The following is a 25,481-nucleotide window of genomic DNA, read 5'->3' on the forward strand; positions in this document are numbered from 1 at the left end:
ATGTTCTAATGCATCAATTTGGTTTACCTTTGTCAAATATCAATGTGATTTGAATTTATTTATAGTTGAATAACCCAAGAGTGAAAATGGAAAATAAAAGTGCAATAATACTAAATTCAAGAAATATTATTAACGCGGCAAAACCTTCTTACAAGGATGAGCATTTCCCTTACTCTTGCCTCTTTATTCCCAGTGATAATCGCCTCAATAAATGCTTGCAGATTTTTTCGGGTGGAACATAATATGCACTGGACCAAATGATATGTCACACTAAGAGAGTCAGACTTGCGTCAAATATATTGTGGGGAAGATTTTATTCAAGGTTGCATAGCAGTTGAGAGACTGTATTCAGAAAAAGACTGTCGAAGACCCCTTTTCAATGAGCTGGTAAAATACATGTCAAAATCGAGCCTATTAGTTTTTCAGAGCATTTGCAATTAGCGTTATATTCTTTAATTTACTGTAGAATTCGTAATGCGCCACTATGATAGTCGTTATGCATATAGTTTTTAAACAAGTAAGCTACAATAGTTACTTCGTGAATTATCAATTACTGTGTATCTCCGAAAATTGCTTCTCGTCCCATGCATGAAAGTGAAAGTCTGCCCTCTGTCGATCGATAAGTTCCTAGTCACAGCTCTCTTAGATTACAGGTTTGTTTTAAGACTCCAACATCAAAACAATTGACTGAATATTCGGAACATTAATCAAAAGAAATTATCTGGATTTAGCAGAAACAGATATACGGAAAATGGCAAAGGTACACATAACAGAGATTTTTCATTTATAATAGATCTGAACATCATGGACAGACATTAACTTTGGCAATAAACGTTTAACAAAACATATGACCTAATATTTCGACTGCGAGAAAGGACAAAGCTCCAAAGTATGTCCAATAATAGTTTCATAGTGTGGATAACATTATATTCACACTGTTCAATTTCAGCATTTTAACAGTGCGAATTACATCTTTTTTTATAGCCACGATAGTCCACGATGTAAACTTGTGAAGACATTGTGCACATACTATGTGACAATATGTCATTTTCAGCAAGGGATTATGATCTTTGCATACCTTTGCCCCAGAAGTGAAACTAATTAGGATCTAGAACATAAAATAAAAAAAAATCCTCTTTTGAACATGAATACATGAAGGAAAATCTATGACACAATTCTAAGTTCATTGGGATTTGGGAAGGAGGGGTGGTGGAGAGATAAAATACCGTCGTCGTAGACCAACATTCATAGGACATTCTAAATTGTATACATGGTAAGCCACACTGATATGGTTTCTAACCTCACCAAAGAATATGCAATAAAGATAAAGACTAACCACTAGCCCCTAAGGTCTTGATACTTCCTGCAATGAAGCTCAATAAACCCATATACTGTTGCTAATGTCAGTCTCACAGTACGCTTTTCACTCATTTTGACTCATTTCCTTAGCTGTATCCTCATCAACTGTAATACAACACTAGAAAACAAAGCAGTAGTATGTGCCTTTCACCTTCACAGCACTTTAATTATCAAAACATCAGTGGGCAAGGTATCTTCCATGTGGATTAAAAATAAAAGCTCAGCATTGATGGGTTACTCTTTTCACTTGGAGGGATAATTATCAGCCCATGATGGTGAGAGTATGTTGGTTAATGAGGTAGAGTACGAAGGGTGTGTAACTAATGGCACAGACGTATTGGCGAAACTTATTGTCCAGACCGGCAAGAGATCAATGGCATACTACCGGTCGACTTGGTGTTAGGATCATTGGTGTGACTGTAATATGAGTATTGTGACAATGGTCTAGGATGGAATTACACATGTACAGCGGTGTGAATGAAATTGCGTGTGGATCGCCAGACATCTGCTTCATCCCTTGTCTCTATTCACATCTTGTAGAAAGGTGTACAGAACAAAAATAACAGTAGGGCTTCCTCTTATTTCTAAATTCATCACATCTCTCCCTCTTTCTTCCTCTTGCTCTCCCTCTCTCTCCTCTCTCTCTCTCTCTCTCTCACACACACACACACACACTCACACACACACGCACCCACTCTCTCTCTCTCACCTACCAACACACACACACACGCACGCACACTCTGACCCTCTATCCCTGCCTGCCTGTCTCTCTCTCTCTCCCCTTTCTCTATCTCTTTCTCTCGCTTTCCCATATACTCTCATCCAACCTATATTTTAGTTTCCTTTTGATATCTTTGATGCCTCTCTCCATCACATGTTCTATGCTAAATGTAGATAGTACGCCACGCACCTTACACATTATTCCACTAATACACGTTCCTGTCAACGATTTCCTTTTCAATTACTCGATCGAAATATTAAATACGAAGCATAAAATTGGCCCTTATAATAAACGGCCCTTTCTGCACAATGATTTTAATCAAATTTCATACCACATTCTTGGCGGATCCTTTCTATTTCATGCATTAGCTATAAACCTTCATATGGAAAGGTGCGTAGGCATATATTATCATTTTTATCATTATTATTATCATTATCATCATTATTATTAATAATGTTATTGTTATTATCATTACTATTATCATTATTATAATCATTATTATAATCCGAGTTAATGATATTGTAAGTGTTATTATTATAATTATTATAATAATCATCATCATTGTTCTTATCGATATTTCGGGAAATAACTGAAAAAATCTTAAGCATGATAATCAATACGTAAATAGGAAAATAAATAAATACTGTATAATGTCAATTTAAGTAGTGCATGAATAATTATTGAGACAAAGATTATTCAAAGTCATTTCCATCATTGCATGAGTTATAATACGCTTATAATTCAATCAAGCAAAATAGTGGGACATAATAACTTGCTGAAAGTTAAGTATAATGCTTGAAAATATTCCCCAAACGAATAATAAGCAAGTGTATAATAACCCTCTTTAATACGCATTACTGAATTTTCTTTTTTTCTAAATTTTGTTTGTACGTATTTTATTCAACACACCAATACTTAGTGGTAATTCCTAAAAATCCTGAACGGATTCATTTCATCATGTTTATTCATGTGCGATAGTTTAATTTTTTCCAGTTAGCTTGAATCTGACCACACCTACCCGACATGAACTTTAATTAGCTTATATAGAACTGTACGCCTAAAGCGCGATATTAAACCTGTAAATGAAGTAACATTACTTATACAACAAACCACTGTTTCGTTTATTACATTGGGTTTGGGCGACTGCTTTTCAGTAACGGTGCGGAAATAACATTCCTTTACAATAATAGCAATACTAATTATCATAAGAACAAATAATCAATCTCTTTCGTGCATGGTACAAATCATTTTACACGATATTCGTTGTGATTTGTCTTATTTACGTGAACACCTCTGTGTAATCTCATAATAAGCTTTTGAAGGAAATATATACCAAATCGTTAATAACCCAAGTACGCAAATAGAATCTCTCGTCTTGGTTTACACTATAATTATGATTTTTATCAAAGGAACGCGAAGGCTACATTAAGGCTACATCACTTAAGTATATATATTTAATATCTTCATGGTTTTTGACTTGGTCATTTTTTTCATTCATCTTCACTTCATCTACATTCGTTTTGTCTACTTTCAATTGATCTCACCTCCTCTTATAGTCTAATCCTATAGTTCGTTTACCTATTATTTGGTCTTATTGCATTTTAGACTTTTTTTAATAACAATTTTGAGTAATTTTCATTTAGGCTATATACTCATACTTTGACTTTCATCTAAAATGTGGACATTTGAGTAGACGAAGTGAATATTAGACCATCTGGATATTAGGATATAATGTCACTTAAACCCAAGTTGGTAAAATACCCAACGATGTATGGACTAGTTTTCGGAATATGATAAAATAATAATACGAGCAATTGTCGATTTAAATCAGCTGTTATACACTCTTAAAATAGTTGGGCATAAAATGTCCAACTTTTAACCAGCCTTGAGCAACATACTGTCCACGCAACTACTTGTTAAAATCTGCCCGAATTGGGTAATAAATTTGCTCATTTGGATAATAATTGCTAAGAATATATAAACACACACCCAAACACACACACCCCCTCAAACTATCTCACACACATACATTACCCAGCAAAGTGGACAGTATGTTGCCAAACATTTTAAGAGTGTACAGACAAGCGTATAATACGACGATACTCCCTGGAGGTTTATGCACACTATACTGGAAGAAGTAGGAGAAGAAGAAGAAGAAGAAGAAGAAGAGAAGAAGAAGAAGAAGGAAGAGGAGGAGGAGAAGAAGACAGAGGAGGAGGAGAAGAAGAAGAAGAAGAAGAGGAGGAGGAGAAGGAGAAGAATAAGAAGACGAAGGAAGAAGAGAAGAAGAAGAAAACATAGGAGATACAATCCACTTCATTGAAATAAAATTGTATTTTTTATGAGTTCAGGTACCATGCCACGTGAACACTATACCATCTTCACTATTTGCGAACGAATACGAAATGGACAAATCTCCGTGCAAATGAAACGAAATGCACCAACATAATGAGGTGATATTGCTTTCCCGTTTCGGCAGTTATATCCAACTTATTATTTTCATTACGAATTTTATATTGACAAAAGTAAAACATATCTTGAGTGGAAATGATTTTGTTTGTCACGTGGGCGCCGAAATACTCAAGTGATTAGGAGGAGCCCGTGGATCTTGAAGACCCCCCATCTTTGATCAATCAAGAAGGTACTAGCCAGAAAGAAACCCATTTACACACAGAGCTTAAAGGTGCTATGAGCCACCATGCCCAGTTTGAAGAAAAGTAAATTTGACAGATGGTAGGAAACATAGAATATCTTGAACAATGTGTGTGGAAATTCTGATTGATATTATTAATCAAGTGAGTAATCACACCGCCCAAACCGGGTCCAAGCCGATCAAATTCTTTATCAATATACCATCGGTCTGTGGTGTGACTGTTACATTATAAGATCGCACTTTTATAGAGCGCCATGCAGTTGCAGTTCTTAAAGAATGATATAAAATACACAGTCATTTAATTTCGATGAGCGTCAGAGACAAAGAAGCAGAGGAGAAAATTTAATGTTCGAGAGGGAGTAATCAGAAGGAAATTAAGATAATCGGATGAGATTGAAATGGAGTATGAGACAGGAAGGGTAAGGAATGTAGGTGGCTAATGACGAAAATATATCTAAGGGAAAGTTATCATGGTTGTCAAAAAAGATAAATTTGTATATAATGCACGAACTATTAATGATGCAGACATGCGTTTTAGGCGATTTATTCGTAATGCATCCCGTTGTTCTCAGGAGTAGTGATACTGAAAATAATCTACCTTTCTTCTTCTCCTTTTTTTTACTGAATCATTCAGTGAAATAAGTTATTTTCTGAGGTCAACAGACTAAGATAGCAATCTTGGGTATTACCTTGAAACATGTCTCAAGTCTCTAAAGAGGTGACCCAGGTTACTGTAATGGAAAGATTGAATCTTTTGATTGTTGCAAGAAAAGATCCACAAGATACGCCATTTTTGCTGCATGAAGAGTTGTGAAAATGTTGGGTAATGTGCATTATGTATGGAATAGGAAGGTGAAGATCAGTCAAACGTACTCATGTAATATTCATGACATAAAGTGATTGGCAATGCCTATTCCTTCTCTCTTGATTGGCATGCATAGACATTCCATTGTCAATTCCGTCGTGCTATTGATATAAAATTTTGTATAATTGAGCAAATTGAAATATAAATATTCAAGCAAGGATCACGGTCTGAAAGCGTGAAGTATGCATTTATAGTTATGCTTGAGTAATGTCAAGCTGGTTTTTATTCTAATTCAATTTTCAGCTGACTTAACAACAACAAAAAAGACTGTAAACTATCATAGTTCTGAAGGTCAATCACCGTCCTCTTGCAATTGTTGATCAATTATTACAAGACAACTATAACAAGGTCATTCCCTAGTTATGCTATTGTCAACTATTACAGGTGAAGGCACTTTTCTAATGTTACTTGCTGATAGAGAGCAAATCGTGTACTGATAGGAAACATGACATCACAAGAGGTCAATATAGAAGAATCAATGTTTGCAAACTTCATGAAAACACTCAATGCCTTTCTTTGAAATTGTATAAAACGTGTGCAATAAAGAGTGAAAGCGTATTTCTTATGTTAAATGAATTGAGACAAATGCATGGTATGGAGCACTTGTGACGACGAGATTTTGGGAAAAACATTAAATCGTACTGTAATAACCAGGATAGACAATTTGCTACAAAATATTTCACTAATACAGTCAGGTATCCTTCAATACAATACCATGCAGTATAGGATACTGCTATATTAGATTGATATTCTCCTGTTCATTTGGTTGACTATGCTCATTGTTATTTATATCTTTTGTCAATAAATTCTGGGTGATCGAGAGAAAAAAAGAGAAAACCTTTTGAAAACCATATTGATGACCATTCTTCTTATTAAAATAATATCACAACTGAATTGGAAGAGAAAATTTAGATAATTGGAATTTCACAGTTCAAAGGGAAACTTACATTAACATGTTCAGATGCACCATTTACCTTTCCCTCACAAGCGTATAAATATATCTGTCGGCAAGGCCAATAACAATTCAATTTGTCATTAATTCAAAGAAAATCTTACTCTCTTACTCAAGGTAGTCAAGGCTATTCCTGTTTGGAAACAGGGCTTACAATATCCAGTTTTCAGGTGAGAAAATAACAATTTTTCACCTCGCGCTTCGCGCTCGCAGTATTAGATGGTGAGATATATAGCCCGTATCTTCTTCATGAGTCACTTAATGCAGTCTTTAAATTGTTAAAAAATTTCAGCTCGCGCTTCGCGCTCGCGTTAATTCTTTAGTTAGATTCACATTCTTTTTCATAAATGATTCGGAATATTTACTTTCCATATGAAATTCCAAAAGTTTTAGCTCGTGATTCGCGCTCGCAACATCTCGCAAGAATGCCGTTTTAACAGTAATTAGGTCCATAATTGACCAAAAAGTGAGTTTTACAATTTCAGATTTGATTTTTTTTCCGAACAAAACATTAATATATATCTTATTAATCAGAAATCGCTTTAATAAAGATTTTGCTCAACTTGATTAAAATACTTTTGGCTTTGCCCCCTCTCCAAACGAAAATACGTTCCGCCGCCCCTGCCGCGAGTCAGTCTCGCCTATTTATTTCCTGTGTAAACAGAACGGGTGTCGAACCCGCATGACCTAGGTCAAACACGGAATATATTTGTGACGTCTATTCTACTTCCGTTCGTGATCCACGGGCTGTGTCGAACTCGTCTTTTTTGTTTCAATATAAACGCGATCACATTTGCCCGGTATAGTACAGTAAGGTATATTGTGGAATATTTTAAGGGGCGTTGAGATTGGCATTAAAGTCTAATTCCTGCAACAACCTGTTATAACTCACCAACCATCCAATAAGTCAATGATAATTTTATCAGTCTGGTATCACTTTAGCTGGTGCGACTGTGATATTATACAAAGTTACACGCTCAATATTATGTGAATACTCGCTCTTAAAAGTAGCAAATATCCTCGCTCGCTATGTCCTCTCTATGATCCATTTTGCTGAAATTATCAATTATTTTTCTTACTTACCGAAGCGAGACTCATCCGACTTCCAAGTTTACGCATTTTATCTCCTTTGCTATTGAAACTGATGTCCTCCCATCGTATTCGCCATGACATGTTTGATAATTCTCTCTCCAATCGATATTTCCTTAAATAGTTAAAAAAAATGATGAAGAATTATGATAAGAATAAAATTGTAGCATACATACAAAAAAAAGAAAAGCTAGTAAAATTATAATTTCAATGTGATTTTGCTTGTCAATTAAGTGTATATCATTAATATATAATATAACAAACCATGCTGAAATAAAGTCCATATTATAATTATGTTATTCAACGATCGAATAGGATTCAAAGAATCAACATAAATATTAAAAAGGGATAACTTAATAAACACGTGTATATATACATAATTGCATTAATAAACAAATTAACAAATTCATGTTATCCTAATATCAATGTGATATCTTACTCAATTATTCGTCAGAAACATTTTTCAAGATTTTTTTAGTTAATTTCCGCCCATATATGTTTGTAAAATGCATTCACCTATTTCACTGTATCTTCATCATTTATTACAATGCTTAATACGGTTTAAAATAAACGAGACACAGATGATCCTTAGTTATATAAAGCAGATGGTGGCATAGCAGCATTATACCATCGTCTTTATTTTTAGAAGCCCCCCCCCCCTATATTCCCAAAAAGTCTTATTTACCCGACCTTCTGTATATTTGGCTACAATTTTTTTTTACAAAACATGGGGTAAACTGGACCAGACGTTTCGATATTTTAGAGGGCCCTTTTCTCGAATGGTCGGGTTACGCGACCGGACGCGATGACCCAATGTGATGGCGCGAGCATTTTTTTTCAGATGTTTTTTTTTAACTTTGATTAAATAAATTTCGACTTACGCAGAGTTTTCTTCCGTGGGGGGTGACACGTATTTTTTTTTAACAAACTCGAAAGCCATGGAGCGAGGCGAGCGAGTTTGTAATGGGGACGCTTTTCCATTTCCCCCCGTGCGTATGACCATGAACGAAGTGCTTCTGTTCTGAAATTTTCTTGAACATGTGTCTTCTAATCTCACTATCTTTTTATTGGTTTGTACGGTTAAACATATCTATCGCTATTTTGTTTATCTTTAAACCTAGCAAAAGCTCAAACATCACATCCTGAAATAGGGCACGAAGAAAGAATCACTACCAACGAAAGACATCTCAGGAATGAGTTTCGATGATCCCTTATTCAACCCGTTCAATCCTTTTTTTAGATGCACCTAATTGTTTGGCTCCCCTAAGCTCTTCTGAGATCCACTGTAATGACATTATTACCAATTAGATTACATTCTAAATCTACCTCTCCTTCTTAATCAGTTTCCTAACCTCGTAAAGATTCAACCCCCTCTCCATCATGCTTTCTGCTTATAAGGAAGGAATGCAATGAACAGGCTACATGTGAATGGGGGATGGCACTAACAGAAAACAAAAATGAGACTACTCTTTCACCGTAAGACGCGTCTGGCTGATTTTCTACATTTGCTATCGAGTCATTCTGAGATTTTCATAAGTTTCTCATTATATAGGGGCTATCCCATGGAATGACTAAACTGCAATATTGAGATATATTGAATTACGTACATCTAACGAGTGCAATCACCTTCTCTTGGAAGCAGAGATAGATGGGGTTCGATTCCATCACCAATTACTTTATTGACTACTAGGCTCGTGGTTATTACATCAATCAATTTGAAACTATTTTTTTTTTCATCAATAAACGAAAACATTACTACCAAGTCACAAAATGAGGCCCATCTATATTTCATGTCATCAATTTTGATCAGTGCTTAGACATTTACCTGGTAGAAGATACCCATGAAGCACAATCATGTGCTCTTGCATTAAATTTTGTTCCTTTTATAATACTTAGTATCAATATCTGCACAATGCAAGTAATATCATTTCAAATATAACGTGCAGGTAGTCAGTATCATGACTCTTCTTTGTCAGTTTTAGATCAGCATATATTAATCAGTTCTACCCTCACTGTATTGTCTCATTTAGACAAACTACACAATACAAAACCTACGATATCAACGATTGAGTTTTTATTGACATTATAGTACATGATTTGAGATCTTTACACTAGGTACTTATCATTAATATTTCAAGAATATTTTTTTCCTACCGAAATTACGAGTCTTACGACCACATTTGAATGATTGAGATCAAACCCCCACTATGACAAATAAAGTGCATTTATCAAAAATCAACGATTCATGTAAATGGGACAACAAAAATGGCAAATGAGACTACTTTCCGCACTTGATTTAAAACGGTTAATTTTTTTTTTTTGGGGGGGTGAAATATGATATCAGTTCATCAATGCATTTATGTTCACACTGAAAGATCGTGTATTTCACCACCACCGATAAAATGGTAGAAGATAATAAAATGGTGCGATAAAAACAATACCTCTAAACCTTGGAGAGAAACTACTCTACAGTGCGTATCAAAAAAAAGTTTACACTTTGAAAAAGCCCTGGGAATTAAAAAATATACATCATGCGGGTAAATCACAGCTCAGTGTAAAGCGCATATCGTCACGATGGCCTCGGTGTATGGGGGAGAGGGGTGGGGCGCAGTGCACTCTTTGAAGTGTTTTGGGCAAGGAAACAAGTTTAAAAAGCTAAAAGATATCTTCAAATCAACTAAATTCTACGTGTTCATCATGATTAAAGTCTACTTTTATTCGCATAACTATTTCAAAGTTCTGCGCAGATCATTTTTCACTAAATTTTCAAAAGTAAGTGCTGCTCATTCAAGCGGAAATATTTTTCGACAGTTATATCGTCATTTGCATAAATGGATCTGTACCAATGTTAAAATGTGAAAAAACCTTCAGGATATTTCAAATATATAATTTTACAGGGTTTTTTCTAAGTGTAAACCTTTTTCTGTATAGTAATAGTCTCCGTAACGAAATTGATGAATGAGGCGTATCTGATATAAAATTATGAAAATGAGTTGTTAATTTTGAAAAGGTTTCCAAAACTGTCATTTAAGTTGTCATTTCTTAAGAAATCCCATTCTGTATTCAATTGACTTATATTGTGATGAAGTGGCACGTCACTGGAGAAAGAAAAATCAATGCTCAGTAAATTTCCAAATTTAGATTGGGTGAATTTGACCCGCCATGAACCCATGCATTTAATGAAGGCGCCAATCTCATCATTACCAACATGGCATGCACCAACACTGGCTTCTTGAAGAGTGCTTTTCATGGTTCTATGTGCCACCTTGTTGGTCTGGTTAAGGCGTGAACCTTGGTGTATAGGGATTGACTGCAGACGTCGGGATATTGTCAGAGGTCATTCCCAAGAGTAAGTCGGAATGGTTTATCAGCCATCTTCAAGTCGATGATGATGGGGGAGGTTCATGCAACCGAATAATAGCCTGGCATTAAAGGAGGGAGCAGCAAAAAGAAGAAGCGATATGTCATCGCTTGGATATTTGTACAGCATGAATGCTTTTCTAGGTTCGCTGTCACATGCAATTATAAACATTGTGGTCCACTTGAAAAGTAAAAAAAAACATTTTCACACCTATTTGTTTGTTTTGATTTTATCCTACTTGATATCGAAACACAAAAATAACAACACAACATTTAAAGAGTAAAGTTTGCAAATAATTATGGCTCCGTCATGGATGAGTTGTATATTTTGAAAGCTTAACTTTTCTTGCATTCTTATTCTCATTTCTAGCGAGCAAAAAGATCATCGCTGATTAATCATTATCATTATTACTAGTAACATTATTATCATTATTTATATTTGTTTTATTATTATAATTATTATTATCACTACATTTTGCTATTACTTACGACATTTGCATGCAGTTATAAGATTGGGTCTATCTATGAAAACACTGTTATGAATAATGAAATACCTATCATAATTATATAATCACCATTATGTTACACATTGGATGAGATCAATGAAATGAAAATGGTAAAACTGCAACAATTTCTTTTTTTGGGGGGGTGTACTAAAGTATAGCAACATATATTATGCAAGAGAGAACCGAGGCATTTTACTCTTTTGTTAAGAAAAGGCGGATGCGAATACCAATATAGAGGACACGTTACCTCAGGGAAATATGGCTATTTAATTGAATAAATCATAATGGCGATAGTCGGGGAGAAAGGGGCACCTATCATTATTCTTGTAGACACGATGATTGGTAAAAGAGGCATTAGTATAAGAAGAAGGGTGTTTAACAGAACTCAAAATAAACAATGATAGGCATAATAAGGAAAATAACAATCAAATATGGCACTCTGCACAGAATTCTGAAGTGACATTAATTGCAAAGCTTATAAATTGGTGCACAAAATAATACAAGGTAGAGTCAATATATCAAGTGTAATGCCATAGGACAGTAACCCCCCCAAAGAAAAAAAAAACAATTGTAGTATTTAAAGGGGAATATATCTTTCATTAACGCTATAATTGCACTTATTTATAATTAATGTTTTTTCGCATATAAACTAAACTTTAGTGACAATATTCAAAGGTAAAAATTACACATAAAAATCATTTGTATAGAGTCCCTAGTCCAATCCCTATCTAAACGCCTCTATAGTCTAATGCTATTCAACGTTACAGGAACCTTTGAAGGGGAGGGGGTGAAACTGGAGTGACAATTAGAAGACGGTTTGTAAAATATCGCATATCATATTATCCTCAAAACCTTTCTCTATATGTATTAATTTTGGGATAAAATTATAACTTAAACCCGTGTGCCGTTTTACATGCACATATTATTCACTAAGGGAACAGAAACTTGATTGCCCTATTTCAAGCCCCTGTATAATAAGTCTGGTTAGTGATGGTGATATTTCATTGAATTGACAGCAGCACTAGAATGGCATGATGATTTTTATGCATTTTGGTTAAAATAGTATGACAACTGTGCATCTAGGATTGCATGCAAAAGGGATGAGGCCATGTACTTATAAGAAGTTCAGTTTATCTTTAACCCTTTTAAAAAGAAATCCTAGGGTTCATAAGGACAATATACATTCACTACTATCTTCTCTTGGTAATACAATTTGTCTCCCTTTCGAAAAAAAAGAATCAGTGACATTTTTTTTCTTCTTTTTTAATTAAATCTTAAATACATATTTAGCACAATTTTTTTTTTAATGCCCAGATATGCACTCTTTCGATGATGAAGTGTCATGGTACGGCTTTAAATTCTTGACCAGGTAATTGTAATGACGCCAGAACATCAATGAGCGATGCCGAAATATTCATGTTAATAATTTAAGGAAATGCGTTTTACAGCCACACGTTCACGGTTTAAGTCCCAGGGAATGGAGTTGAATACCCAGTGTATTCATAAATCTCTATCATAGATGTGATATACTGAGGTGGTTAGATGTAAACAATTTCAAAATCAAGAAGTCTTTAGACTATTTTTTTTTCAACAGATGAAAGAATAACGAGACAGAATGTGTTTAGACGTATATATTGATATAAATATATAAGATTGAAATGCCGAGTAACATGATAGTCAAATCACTCTATTTTTCTTTTTGAATTAAGAGCCTTACATTCTAGATGATGATTAAACTCGGTTGAAAAAGTTTGTATGACATGTATATATATATATGGATGTGTGAAAATGATGATTTGATGGTGATGCGACGTTTATAACACGTTTTAAAATTGCCCAAGCCTTGTTTTATTATTTCTTTATAGACTGATGCTCAAATAATACTTTGATACATAGAAAATATATTTTGTCCCATGATATGTAATTCCTTAGTTGTATGAATATCACCATAAAGTAGAGCTGGGTTTAGAGGATGACTCCAATACGGTAGCTCTATTCATGAATGATTTCAACCCTGGTTTGCCTATGTTCAGGCAAGGGGCGGATCCAGGATTTTTCAAATGGGGGAGGGGTGGTGCACATTTTCCCGAGGAAAAATTGTTTTTAACATAAAAATAAGTAAATTTCGTCCAATATATTTGACAGGCAAAAATAAAAAGGTCTTCACTTTCAAGGGGGGGGGGGGCTTCTGTTGTAACGCCATTTTTATATTACAAATTTTAATTGTGCCCCCCCCCCCTCCTGGATCTGCTCGTGGTTCAGGCAAACATGTATTCTCGCCCTCTAATTGTCAAAATATGCAACATGAACCCCTTCTGTAAATGAACATGAGAATGGTGTACACCAATCACAATACCCTTTTGGGAAGCAATGCCATTAAGGTAAAGCTGAAGTGAGTATGTCACGTCTTATACCCACTCACATTCTAATGTTAAGCAAACACGAACTTGTCGTCATCCCAGCTATTACAGTTATTATGGGGAATCCACAAACTGAGAAGACTCTTCCATTCATTGAGTAGATAGTCTGACTACTACCAATCCATTATCACTCTTTCACCATAATGAAACACCCTTCATCATCTATCCCTGGTTTGACTTGATGGAAAGTATTATCTTTGACTTACCTCAACACAAAAAGAATAATGACAACAGCACTCAGAATGATAATGGCCATTGCACCCATGATCCATAGAGTCATTGGACCTAGGGTTAAATAAAAAAGGGTTAAAGTAATAATCATATGAGGTGTCGTATTCCAATTAGCTGTTGGAGCAAGTAAAAATTATTACATATTTTCTTTAAAATGTAAAATTCCATATATCCTATTTAGTATAATCTACACAATACCTTATGAAGTGAAAAATAGTTTTCCTTTTCTTTCCATAGCAAACTTAATTTATTAAAACGCCCTGATTGCAATATGATATCTGAGATATTCTAAAAAGATGTGAGCTTTATCGAACTCTGCAAGATTTTATAGGTTTTATTTTAGATATCTATCGAATGATGAAGCAAATTATATGTGCATTAAATTAAACATAATAAGACAGGGGGGGAACAAATTGGACAAGAAAAAAAAGATGTAAGAATTTTTCATTATATTTTTTTATGTAATGAAAAAGTCAAGGAAAACCACGTAGGGATCATAGCTAAGTTTATTTCACCCTCGAAGGTAATTCTTGATTAATATCTTTATTAATGAAAGGACAGCAAAATATGATGAAAGAGTATAAGCCGCCAAGGAAATGAAAATGTCAATATTTTAAACTGATAATTTAGAAAGAGTTTTTTTTTATATTTTTTTTAGTCCAGTAACATATTAATAGCAAACTTCAGTCGATTTGAAACACGTTAATCAATCAAGAGTATTGTTGAAATCTTCGGTCCAATATCAACAGTTCATGTCACTGATTATAGATCATGATGAAAAGTGAAAGACGTCACGTAATCGCTTCGAAATTTCTTTTCCCCTAAAATATTTTCAACGTGGTAAAACGTGCGTGTTGAGCATTCTTGAGTGTTTCACTTGTCGATGGTAGAGTTTCGGCCCATTAATTGGCATCCACCAATGAATCGAGATGATTGCATATCTTAATTGATGTAAGCAGGTTGATGAAGTTTAGTTCTAAAATCTGACATATAGCGGCACTGTCCCAGAGGAAATCAGTAGCCTGTCTTCCATACTAATCATCGCACGTTTTGATGAACCGTTTGATTCATGAGAACGAACATCAGATAAGACGTGGTTTTGATTGAAATTATAATCGAATTAACATAGATTACGGAACATGAATTTCTCTTGACAATTACAGTTCTTCTCTTTAAAAAAAAGATCATCACTTTTATAACTTTGAAAACGATTGCCTACAAAATTAATGTTATTGTATTTGTTAGAAGCAATATTTTGTTTCAATTTCCACAAATTGCATTTTCTAATCTATAGCACATTACTACGAAACATCTGTCACATTATAAATAGAGTTCGAATTTTCTACTTTGACTCTAAAAAGTCCCCGATTTGAGGATAATTAATAAAGAAGACAACAATAAAACTATCATATAGTCCAGGATAGAAGGGGTCGAGCCTTGTTTTTTTTTTTTTAGATATACAATGTTTTTTACGGTTACTTGTCACTTCGAGGGTGCTGATTCCGAATCTGAATGATGTCACTCGTGTAACCTTGAGCATTTTCTGCAAATTTTCAAAATCCAATATGGCCGCCAAAATATTCAAATTACCTATGAAAACCATAAATTTTTCCACACATTGGCTATAAAGTACATGTAATTGTACTGCCGATGTGAAATAATGTCTGAAAAAATGATATTTTGACAAAATATTTATTTTCTTGATATTCAAAATGGCCGCAATAGACCCCTGTACAATATGAATTGGGAATATTAATTTTCACAAAAGTGAGCACTTAAATGCAAGCATAAATGATCTATGAGTGAAGTAATGTCTGAAAACATGATTGCCAACGATATATATCATTTGATATGTCATGTACGTGATAAATCCTGTATTTTGATATCTAAATTGGCCGCCAAAGGCCCTAAAACTATGATGTACGATGTGAGAGAGGACAAACACAATCACAAGGTGAGCGCTAAACGGATGTTTTTGTGGTAAATTAGTGGGATTCTGTCTTTAAATATAATTTTCAACGAAATATATTATTCGGGTTTCATGTTTGTGTTAAATATTGCATTTCGACTTTCAAAATGGCCGCGAAAGACATTGAATGTATTATGTACAATTTCATTGTCAGGCAAATCCTAATTCAAAAGCTTTTGTCCCCATTGCAGATAATACTGTAAGGGCCCATAGAGGCCATTTTTAAATTGACAATACGGCATTTATCTCATGCATGAAAAATGAAATGAAATGTTTCGCTATAAATCGTGTTTTTAGACAATATTTCACTCGTAGATTACAATTACATTCATTTTATTGTTCTTACTCTTGTGAAAATTAGTTTCTGCATTCGCTTTGTTAATATTACAGATAGGGCCTATGCATTTTGAATGTCAAAATACAGCATAATTACCGAAATGACTAGGGAAATGATGTCTCGTTAGAAATCATTGTTGTCAGATATTGTTACACCAATATTTCGCAATTATTGGCATTTTATAGTCATGCAAATTCAAAGGTTGTGAAAATAATTTGTCCCCATTTATATATTGTACAAAGTAAAAGGGGTCTATGACAGCCATTTTGAATATCATAATACAGCATTTATCACATTAGATAGTATACAAATGACACAATTTCTTAATAATCATGTTTTCGGACAGATCCACTCGTAGGTCACAATCACATGCAATAATAGTGCTCTTGTTTAACAACTATTTTTCCCCATTCATATTCTACATAATAAAGTATACAGGGGCTTATGGCGACCATTTAGAATATCAATAAAATAAACATTTTGTCAAATATCGCTTTTCGAGCAATTTCACTTCTGCACAACAGCTACATGCATTTTATAGTTAATGTGTGGGCAATTTTATGATTTTCATGGGTAATTTGCATATTTTGGTGGCCATACTGGATTTTGCCAATTTGCGGAAAATGCTCAAGGTTAAAAAGTGAATTGACAAGAAACCATCAAAAAACATTGTCTCTCTAAAAAAACAACAAGGTTCTACCCCTTCTCTATGGGGCCTATCCTGGATTAATACTGACGATTTGAAAGGTTTCTCTTATTTATTTATACAGATGTATAGCTCTGTACTTAAAACGGTATTCCTCAGGCTCCGATATTGAAAAACGGGAAAAGGAATAAAGAAAAATCTGGATGTGACCGGCAAAATTAAAAAAATCTGGGTAATTATTAAGCTTTTATACTTATATCTAGAATTTGGTGCATACATTGCCCACTTTGCTATACACTAACATGAACAAATACTGTGACACACATAATCGATGCATTCATTCCAAAGTTGACCGAATTCTCACTCAGGTATTTTGGAAAGATTCACTGCCTATCTGCATACAAATCGATTTTGGGGTATGGAATTTCATCGTAATCTTTTCCAAAATTGTGTCAACCAATAGAGGATATCAGCTGGAAGAAAAATCGTCCCAGAACACCTCGAGATTTCGGATGGAAGGTCTTTACGTACTGTTATCAGTAGGTGGGCACAACTCGTTTTCAAATCCACATTTTGGAGTATCAGGTGGAATCACACTACCCGGCCAATCAATCGTCTTTCCTGGTACTGGCTCGTATTGTCTCTTAGCTCCATAGTATATACCAACAACCTGTAATTAAACAATAACAGTAAATATAAGTAAAACTGAGCATACCGAAGCACATTACTTCAACTATATTTCGCAAAACCGGACGTGAGAATAAAGACAAGACAAATGTCTTCTTAAATATATGTTATGACCAAGAAATGAATGGTATTTATGTTTAAATACTTTTGAAGAATTTTAAAGGGAATCATGGAGACAAAAACTTGTTTAGTTTCATTTATAACAACAGATCCTATGGCAACATGCCAACCAACACACCATTTAATATCCATATAAAAATTGCAGTTTCTATAGAAGAAATATTGAATGCAGTAAAATACGCAACAAGTAGTATGAAAGACATAGTTATTTTCATACATATAATCTATCCCATTTAATCTATTTACGTGATAAGAGTGTATAACAGAAGAGAAAGAGAAAGAAAATTGAAAAGAGAAAGAGAGAGAGTGTGTGTATGTGTGTGTGTGTGTGAAGCTGTGAGAGGGGGGGGGGGGGGTCGGTAGAAAAAGAATATATTACTATCATGCATTGAGAGTGTTTGAGTTGAATCTATTAAGTGAATCACTATCATGTCATGAGGGTATACTTCTATGGCGCCATCTCTGTATTACTGCATCCGTGTAAAGGAAGTTATTTGGTGACACTGGTTAGATGCTTCAAATGATACAGCTGCCATTAATAATTTACAAAGCAAATCAAATATAGAATAAGTTATTGACATTTGGGAATTAAACATTCGAACAAAAAATCAACTGGCATCCTTTTCCATTTAAGATTGATGTAATCATTGACAAATCTTGGGCATGCTGGACAAAATGGTTTCAATAACGATTCGTAGAAATTGACAGGAAGTGCAGAAACCATTTGCATGAATGTTTGTGAGTGCGTACGGGTGGGTGGACACAGCGGGATTGTGCGCATATGCGGTGTATGTGGTGTGAGTGGGTGTGTGGTGTGTACGCGTGTGTGAGGGTATTCCGTTGTGCTAGTCAGTAATCACATTACAGTCATGTCACAGGCGATTCATTATGGCAGAAAAAAAAATGCGTTTAAAAATTATAATCATTTCTTTTTATCAGGAAATATAGAAAAAGAAATTAAAACAGAACTTTCTATACTGAACAGAGATTTATTTGCCTCTATAGAAAACATGAGAATTTAATTTTTGACTTTACCGAATTAAACATAAGAAAAATGAAATCAATCAATTTGAGTATACTCAGAGGTAGTGAATGTTCCCAATGCAAAATATATTTACAAATTAATGCATACATGCAATAAACGCCTGACAAAAGGATTATAGCCACTGACGACCATTTTACACAGTTTTGTGCCAACACTAATGTATTTAATCTACATTCTTTATTACTAAAACCCAAATATATACGAAGTGAATAGAACAATCCACGGGATCAAGCGCAAGCTCCTTTAATTATAATTTCGATAACAAAATAATGCAACATTCTTGAATGTAGAATTGAATTCGATAATACTGCGTCTTGAAGCAAGGCGGTTTTTATTAAGATGTCTAATGAATAAAGTCATGTAGTTGTGCCTAGCTTGAGAAAACCCTCGTATCTATCATTGATTCAACATAATAAGCCCCAAGCTCCTGACGTCTTGCTTTCTACCAATCACTACAGACTCATCCAAAATGGCGGCTAGAAGTCGCCAAGTTTTCAGAATCTCGAAGTCATTGACCCAATTAGAACGACCTAGATGTCATGTGTGTTCCCAAGAAGAAAATGATTTTCATTTTGAAGCGCACTGGTACTCCTTGGGTATACGTTAATTCGGTTGACGTGCCGCATGCATTACAATTATAACACGATGGACCAGAGTTAATTAAGAAACCTATGGTCGAGTGAAATCATTCCGAAAAGAAAAAAGCTGGATAAGTAATACTGGGCGCTTCAAGACAGGATTAAAATGTAAGAAAAAGGGAAAACACGTTTGTGAGAGAGTGAAAGAACAAGAGAGAAATATAAAATTACAAAGATTCAGGGAGGTACTATAGAAATTCATATGGGAAAGCCAATTTTATGGCGGGAGGAATAAATAAGGTTTTATGACCACAGATACATTTTTTTGCTTTGGCTCTCTATATTACGGCAATAAAATGGTTACTGTGAGTGGCCAACTAATGACACCACTAGTGCATTGATGGAGGGTGTTGCCTTGTCTGTAGATAAGATCATGTTGGGAGGCATTCTTACACTATATACACACAATTTTTATATACAATATTACGACAAAATAAGCTTATGTTAAAGGGGAAAAATGAATGAAGTGGTTGAACATTACAGCGTTGCTGTTTACTTAATTGGTTTGCTACGACGCTATCAACAGATCAAGAAAATGAGGAGACTGATTAAGGATTTGGCAAAATTAGTTCCTTTATTAACATGTAATGTAAAATGACAGCCGAAGTGACGATGAATATTGGTATGATCATGCTAGTATGGAATTAAACAAAATCAGGGAAATACATTATTAGCAACAAGCAAGAATGTGGGATTTATAATTCCTGTTTGTTTGTTCGGACAAGAACACAGATCACATGCATAAAATACATTCTTGATTTCTTCCTATCTACTATAGTCTCCCATTACCCCTCCCCAGCTCCCCCCCCGCTCTCCCCTCTTCCTCCCTCTCCCCATTTTCCCCACCCTCTTTCCCTTCCCACTCTCTATCACTTCCTATCCTTCTCTCCCATAGATCTATCAAATTCTCTCCATACAGTCATAACCGGATCTTGAAAATGCATTAGTAAATCGACCAGACTGCTTTCTTCAGGGCGAAATGAATAATAATAGATGGGACCACATGGTAATTCTGTAGTCTTAGAAACCAGTTATATTATCATAATTTTGTTTCATATTTCCAAATGTAAATCTATATTGGCCGCTAGTGTATATATTAACGATAAAAAGTGATAACAAAATACAGAAATCTAAAATTGCCCAATCTGGAGATGGTGAAAGTGAGATAGGGAATAGAAGAGGAGAAAAGGACAAAGATAAAGAATGAGAAACAAAAGAGGATGGGAGAGAGAGAGAGGAGAGAGGGGAGGGGGATAGAATGGCTATTGTCAAATGGATAACATAGTTTACAACTTTAAGGATGTATCAAGGGAGAGCTTATAGAGTATGTCTTTTTTACATGTTGGAAAAGAGAGTTGATATTGGAATGGTTTCACAGATTTAGCAGCTGCTGTTATAGTAGGAAGGTACTTCCCGCAAGAAAACGGTCCAATTAATCTCTTCTTTTTTTATTTGTGGACTGGTATTGTTTTGGGAATTTAAGAATCATTTTAACAGACATCACTTTATACTTAAAACATTCGGCACAGTCAGATGGGCTTTCTTTTAGAATCTTCATGTAACACACACACATCCACATTGCATTCACACACACACTCTCACACACCTACATAATCCCCGCACCATCTTATGACGACGAAGGTAATATTCGGCCTATGATACTATTCGGTCTCCATTTCACTTTGTCTTTCCCAACCCCCTGGCAAGTCCGTTCCTATATTAAGGTCACTGAACAGCGCTCTTTGTGTGTTTTCCCTCTACAATATTAGAGGAATCTTGGGTTTGGCGTTGGGCAATAATCTAGAATAAGAATGCCTGAGTGGCATTTGCAATTATTGTAACAGCAGTAGATGTAAGGGCGATTACTCAATAAGAAGAAGAAGAACTAAACTAGGCTGAGGGATGGAGTGTCAGGAACACGTGGTGAAAATCTAATTGTAGATTTACCAAGCGAGCTAGATTTTCTTCAAACTCGAAATCTCTATATTAAGATATTTTCCTGTTCTAAGTTGTGTGTCCGTAAACATGTAGCACCGGAAAATATCAGAGACCAGTCAATTGAAATAAAATATGTGTTCTAAAGAAGTTTTAGGGAAGTCTTCTAGGGATTGCGTAATAAAAGTATAAACATTATTTGTCGTTTTTTTTTTGGGGGGGGCATTCCCACTTTAAAAACTCTCACTAAACTAAAATTACCAAGTACTCAGCAGTATTTCCATGAATTTTATGTCGTATTCATCAAATTAGAAACTGTACATGGACATAAAAAAGGGGAAAAACTTCGAACAGCTATTTTAGAAAATAATCCAAATATTATCAGGTAAACTTTTGATGTGCAAGAAGTCATCATTTAGCTGAATCTCCAATTGAGATATGAAATAAAAACAAGTTTGTACCATATCCTGTTAAACCATACGTTATCACAAGCTTCTCGACTGCAATTTTACATTAACGTACAAATAGACCTTCCAATGATATTTTGCATAGGATATAGGCACTTAATGCGCACGGATATTCTAATGTGCCGAATTAACAGAATGAAACTTTTAGATTTGTTAGCTGCTAGACTGTTAAGTATTGGTTTATACAAGTTAATCTCCTTATGTATCATGTGTATGCTGTTTGAATTAGGACTGATAATGTAACCTTTAGATCATGGTCATGTCGTCCTTGAATGTTATTGTCTAAAGTAAGATTCACCGTCAACCATTCTTAACCCGACTAATGAAGCCCTCGCATTCTGTTCTCTTTACTAATCACACGCGATATTAGATAATGGTGATATGATGCTTTCCTGTCAACGGCATTTTACCCTTCATTAATTCATTCGATCTCACGGCTCGTTACCATTCTTCTATGATATTCTCCATCCCTCACCTCTTATTACACTGGTAATCCCAACACCATTTTAAGTTATTCCTTTAGATACAACACAATGGTTTAATTCATATCCCGGTTTCGGCATTTTCATTTGTAAAATTAATTTCAACTCAGAAATTTCAACTAATTAATTACAATTTATAGAACTGATTTCATAGTTTCAATCAACTGCCATCTAAGCAGATCAGGTTTTTTTTAAGTGAAGTTATTTTGCAAAGGTTTTAGATTTTTTTCTTTGGCATCAAATCGATAAAAATTGAATATAGTGAAATCAAATATGCAAACTACCTAAAAGAGAAAGAGACATTAAAACACACAGACTCATCAACTCCTCTCCCCACTAACCACACCCCTCCCCCGTCTCTCCCTCTCTGCTTTCTGTTTTGTCTTCCATATTTCTGCGTAGTTTTCATTGTCTGGATGTCTATGATGATTAAGAGAAGAGAAAGTAAACTGAAGAAAATGTGCATAGTCAGACTAACATATTCCAAACCAACCGACAGATCGAGTGTCATTGTAAATAATGTATTGTTATGATCGCTATGGAATTGATTTCATACATGTGATTTCAATTGAACAATTATCTAACATTGAACTTGTGATGCTCGAAATCATTTCTTATTCGTCATAGACATTCAGCTATTTCTTTCCTACCAAAGATGATTTGTAATTTGTTACCTTAAGTTTTGAATAGGCTGTACTTATACTCATATTTAAAAGAAAAAGATTACACATGTGATAAAATATGTGCATTATAATCGAAAGTAAATAGAATAAAGGAAATGACACAATATATTTCATTTTATTTTATATGAAATGTTTTGGCAAAAATTTCATGGCAAAGGAAATGTTGCATGATTATCATCAGATAGTGCATAAATTCAAGTATCTGTGAATAGTTGATTGTACTCTCGATAGAGTTTATTGATAACTCTTGACTAATCATCCATTTTTATTAACATCCTGCTTTGTACACAGATTGGTAAGGTGAAGGTATGGTGGTAAACCACACACGTGATAATAATAAGTTGATTTGATATAATGAAGTGTTGAGGTGCATAATTGAATAGATTCAACAGACAAACTACGCATACACCATAAGAATGACATACCTAACGACAATAGACCAGTTTATTCCAAACAAAAATCTCTTAGCGATTATTTTCGTCTCTTTCCTCTTTTCTTTGCAACAATCTTGAAGGTATGAAGGACCAAGGAAGAGTGGAACGGGGTAAACGTCATCTTGTTCATCTCATCGTGTCTTAGATTGGAGAGGATTATCCCCAGAGGGTTTAGAAGACGTGAACCAAAAACATTATGCGTCAGACTCGAGTCATCTTCATGATAGCAGGCTAGCATAAAGAATCGAAGAAAAAGCAAATCATTTACTACAGGGTTTTGTCGTCTCACAAGTGAACACAAAATCTATAATGAAACCATAAAGTGATTTGCCCTACACCATAGCTCTCATCTTGATGCTAAGTCTTGGGAGCTATAAGGATGATCATTCATGCAGATATGCTTTCTACTTGACACAGTTTAGTCAAGTGTTTTCTGAGCTTTCTGAGTTTTTTGGTATACATTTCACTGAGAAGAAAACGATCCACATTGTGGAAAGTTGAATTTTACAGCACAGACATATCGTTGCTGTTTCTTCCCAATGAAAAAAGGAATAATGTTAGAATATAAGATAACTATTTCTCGCAAGATTATAGTGCTACTTCTTCTTTCAAGTGATGAGTTGAAATATTTGATTGAAATGAAATCTAGTTCACCCTTATACATACATGTAACAATGACAGGTAGGTCTATCGTGTACAAGGATTATATCAAAATACATCGCAATTTCTTTCATTCCAATATCCGTGGGATGTATTTCTAAAAGTGAATATCTAAGCTAATACTTGATAACGATATCTAGTCATGCTATTCATATTTTCACCTGATGGTGGTAAATCAAAGATATATATTTGCAGCCTAATGCGTTGAATTCAAATGATTCTTTGTTGGTCTCAGGTGTTAATGTAAAGCTATTTCATTTTAATTTTCATACATACTGACGATGTCCCCTCAAGGCTTGAAGACTTATTCCATTTCTTATATTAAATCATTGTAAATACAAATTCATTCATTGATACAAAAAACAGTTCGAATATACAGAAAGCAGGGGAAATTCCATTTCTCTACATTAACATACGCAGCATAATGCATGGGGATCAATATAGCGGCGTATTCCGGTCAATATCTTCTGCATGTTGAACAAGCTAGATTATGCTTCGACATCTATTTCTACCATGTTTTCCTCTTGCTCAAATTAGCATAATAATTCATAGCTTGCGGCTATCATCTCCTTATCCTCATCTTTTTTTCTCTTGTCCTACCTCCTACTCTATTTAGCTTGTAATACACACTACATATGCTAATCCTGTCCCCTTGTTTTTCTCTTTGTCAACTGCATTGCATAGTAGTACCAAAGGCGAGTATATAGTGTATAGCTCACTCTCGTTGTATTCTAATTTACCTCACTCGATACTCATAAAGGAACCCTAAATCCAAACTAACTGATTGAAACATAGAATTTAGTGCACTTGACAATGAAATAAAGAAATCAGAGAACGGATTATTAAAGGTTAAAGAATAAAAAATAATAGCGTGGTTAAAATTTTCGAAATATAGTTGAAGAAGGGAGACTGTACTTTGCTTTTCCCGCTCAAAATGTTTAAGTGAATTTGCTTGTAATCATGACCTTAATGCACCGTGAATCCATCAGTGACTACAATACAGGACATACTCATCCATACAATGCAACCACATTCTTCACCACATCCTATCTTAGTATCGTTCAATGAACTATCCTTTCAGAGGCGAACACGGAAAAGGGAGGGAGGCACTCGTGATTTTATTTTTTCGTAAAGTAACAAGCATTGATATCGATTAATCAATAGTCCAAGCAGGCGCCCTATAACATAAACTCCATTAACTAAAAAGCATTTAAAATACCAA

The 25,481-nt window shown here is 34.6% G+C and overlaps 1 protein-coding gene across 1 annotated transcript in view; it reads right to left on the reverse strand.

Moving 5' to 3' along the window:
* The window catches only part of LOC121410180 (atrial natriuretic peptide receptor 1-like), a 68,260-nt gene extending 50,462 nt beyond the window's left edge, over positions 1-17,798 (reverse strand). Inside the window, exons 1-3 of the mRNA XM_041602092.1 lie at positions 17,640-17,798; positions 14,132-14,210; positions 7,634-7,754 (exon numbers count right to left, since the gene is read on the reverse strand). Coding sequence (XP_041458026.1) covers positions 7,634-7,754; positions 14,132-14,205 — 195 coding nt within the window. The 5' untranslated portion in view covers positions 14,206-14,210; positions 17,640-17,798. The remainder of the gene's footprint in view (positions 1-7,633; positions 7,755-14,131; positions 14,211-17,639) is intronic.
* Between the last annotated feature and the right edge of the window lie 7,683 nt (positions 17,799-25,481).

Source organism: Lytechinus variegatus, chromosome 3, assembly GCF_018143015.1.
Source record: "Lytechinus variegatus isolate NC3 chromosome 3, Lvar_3.0, whole genome shotgun sequence".
NCBI lineage: Eukaryota > Metazoa > Echinodermata > Echinoidea > Temnopleuroida > Toxopneustidae > Lytechinus > Lytechinus variegatus.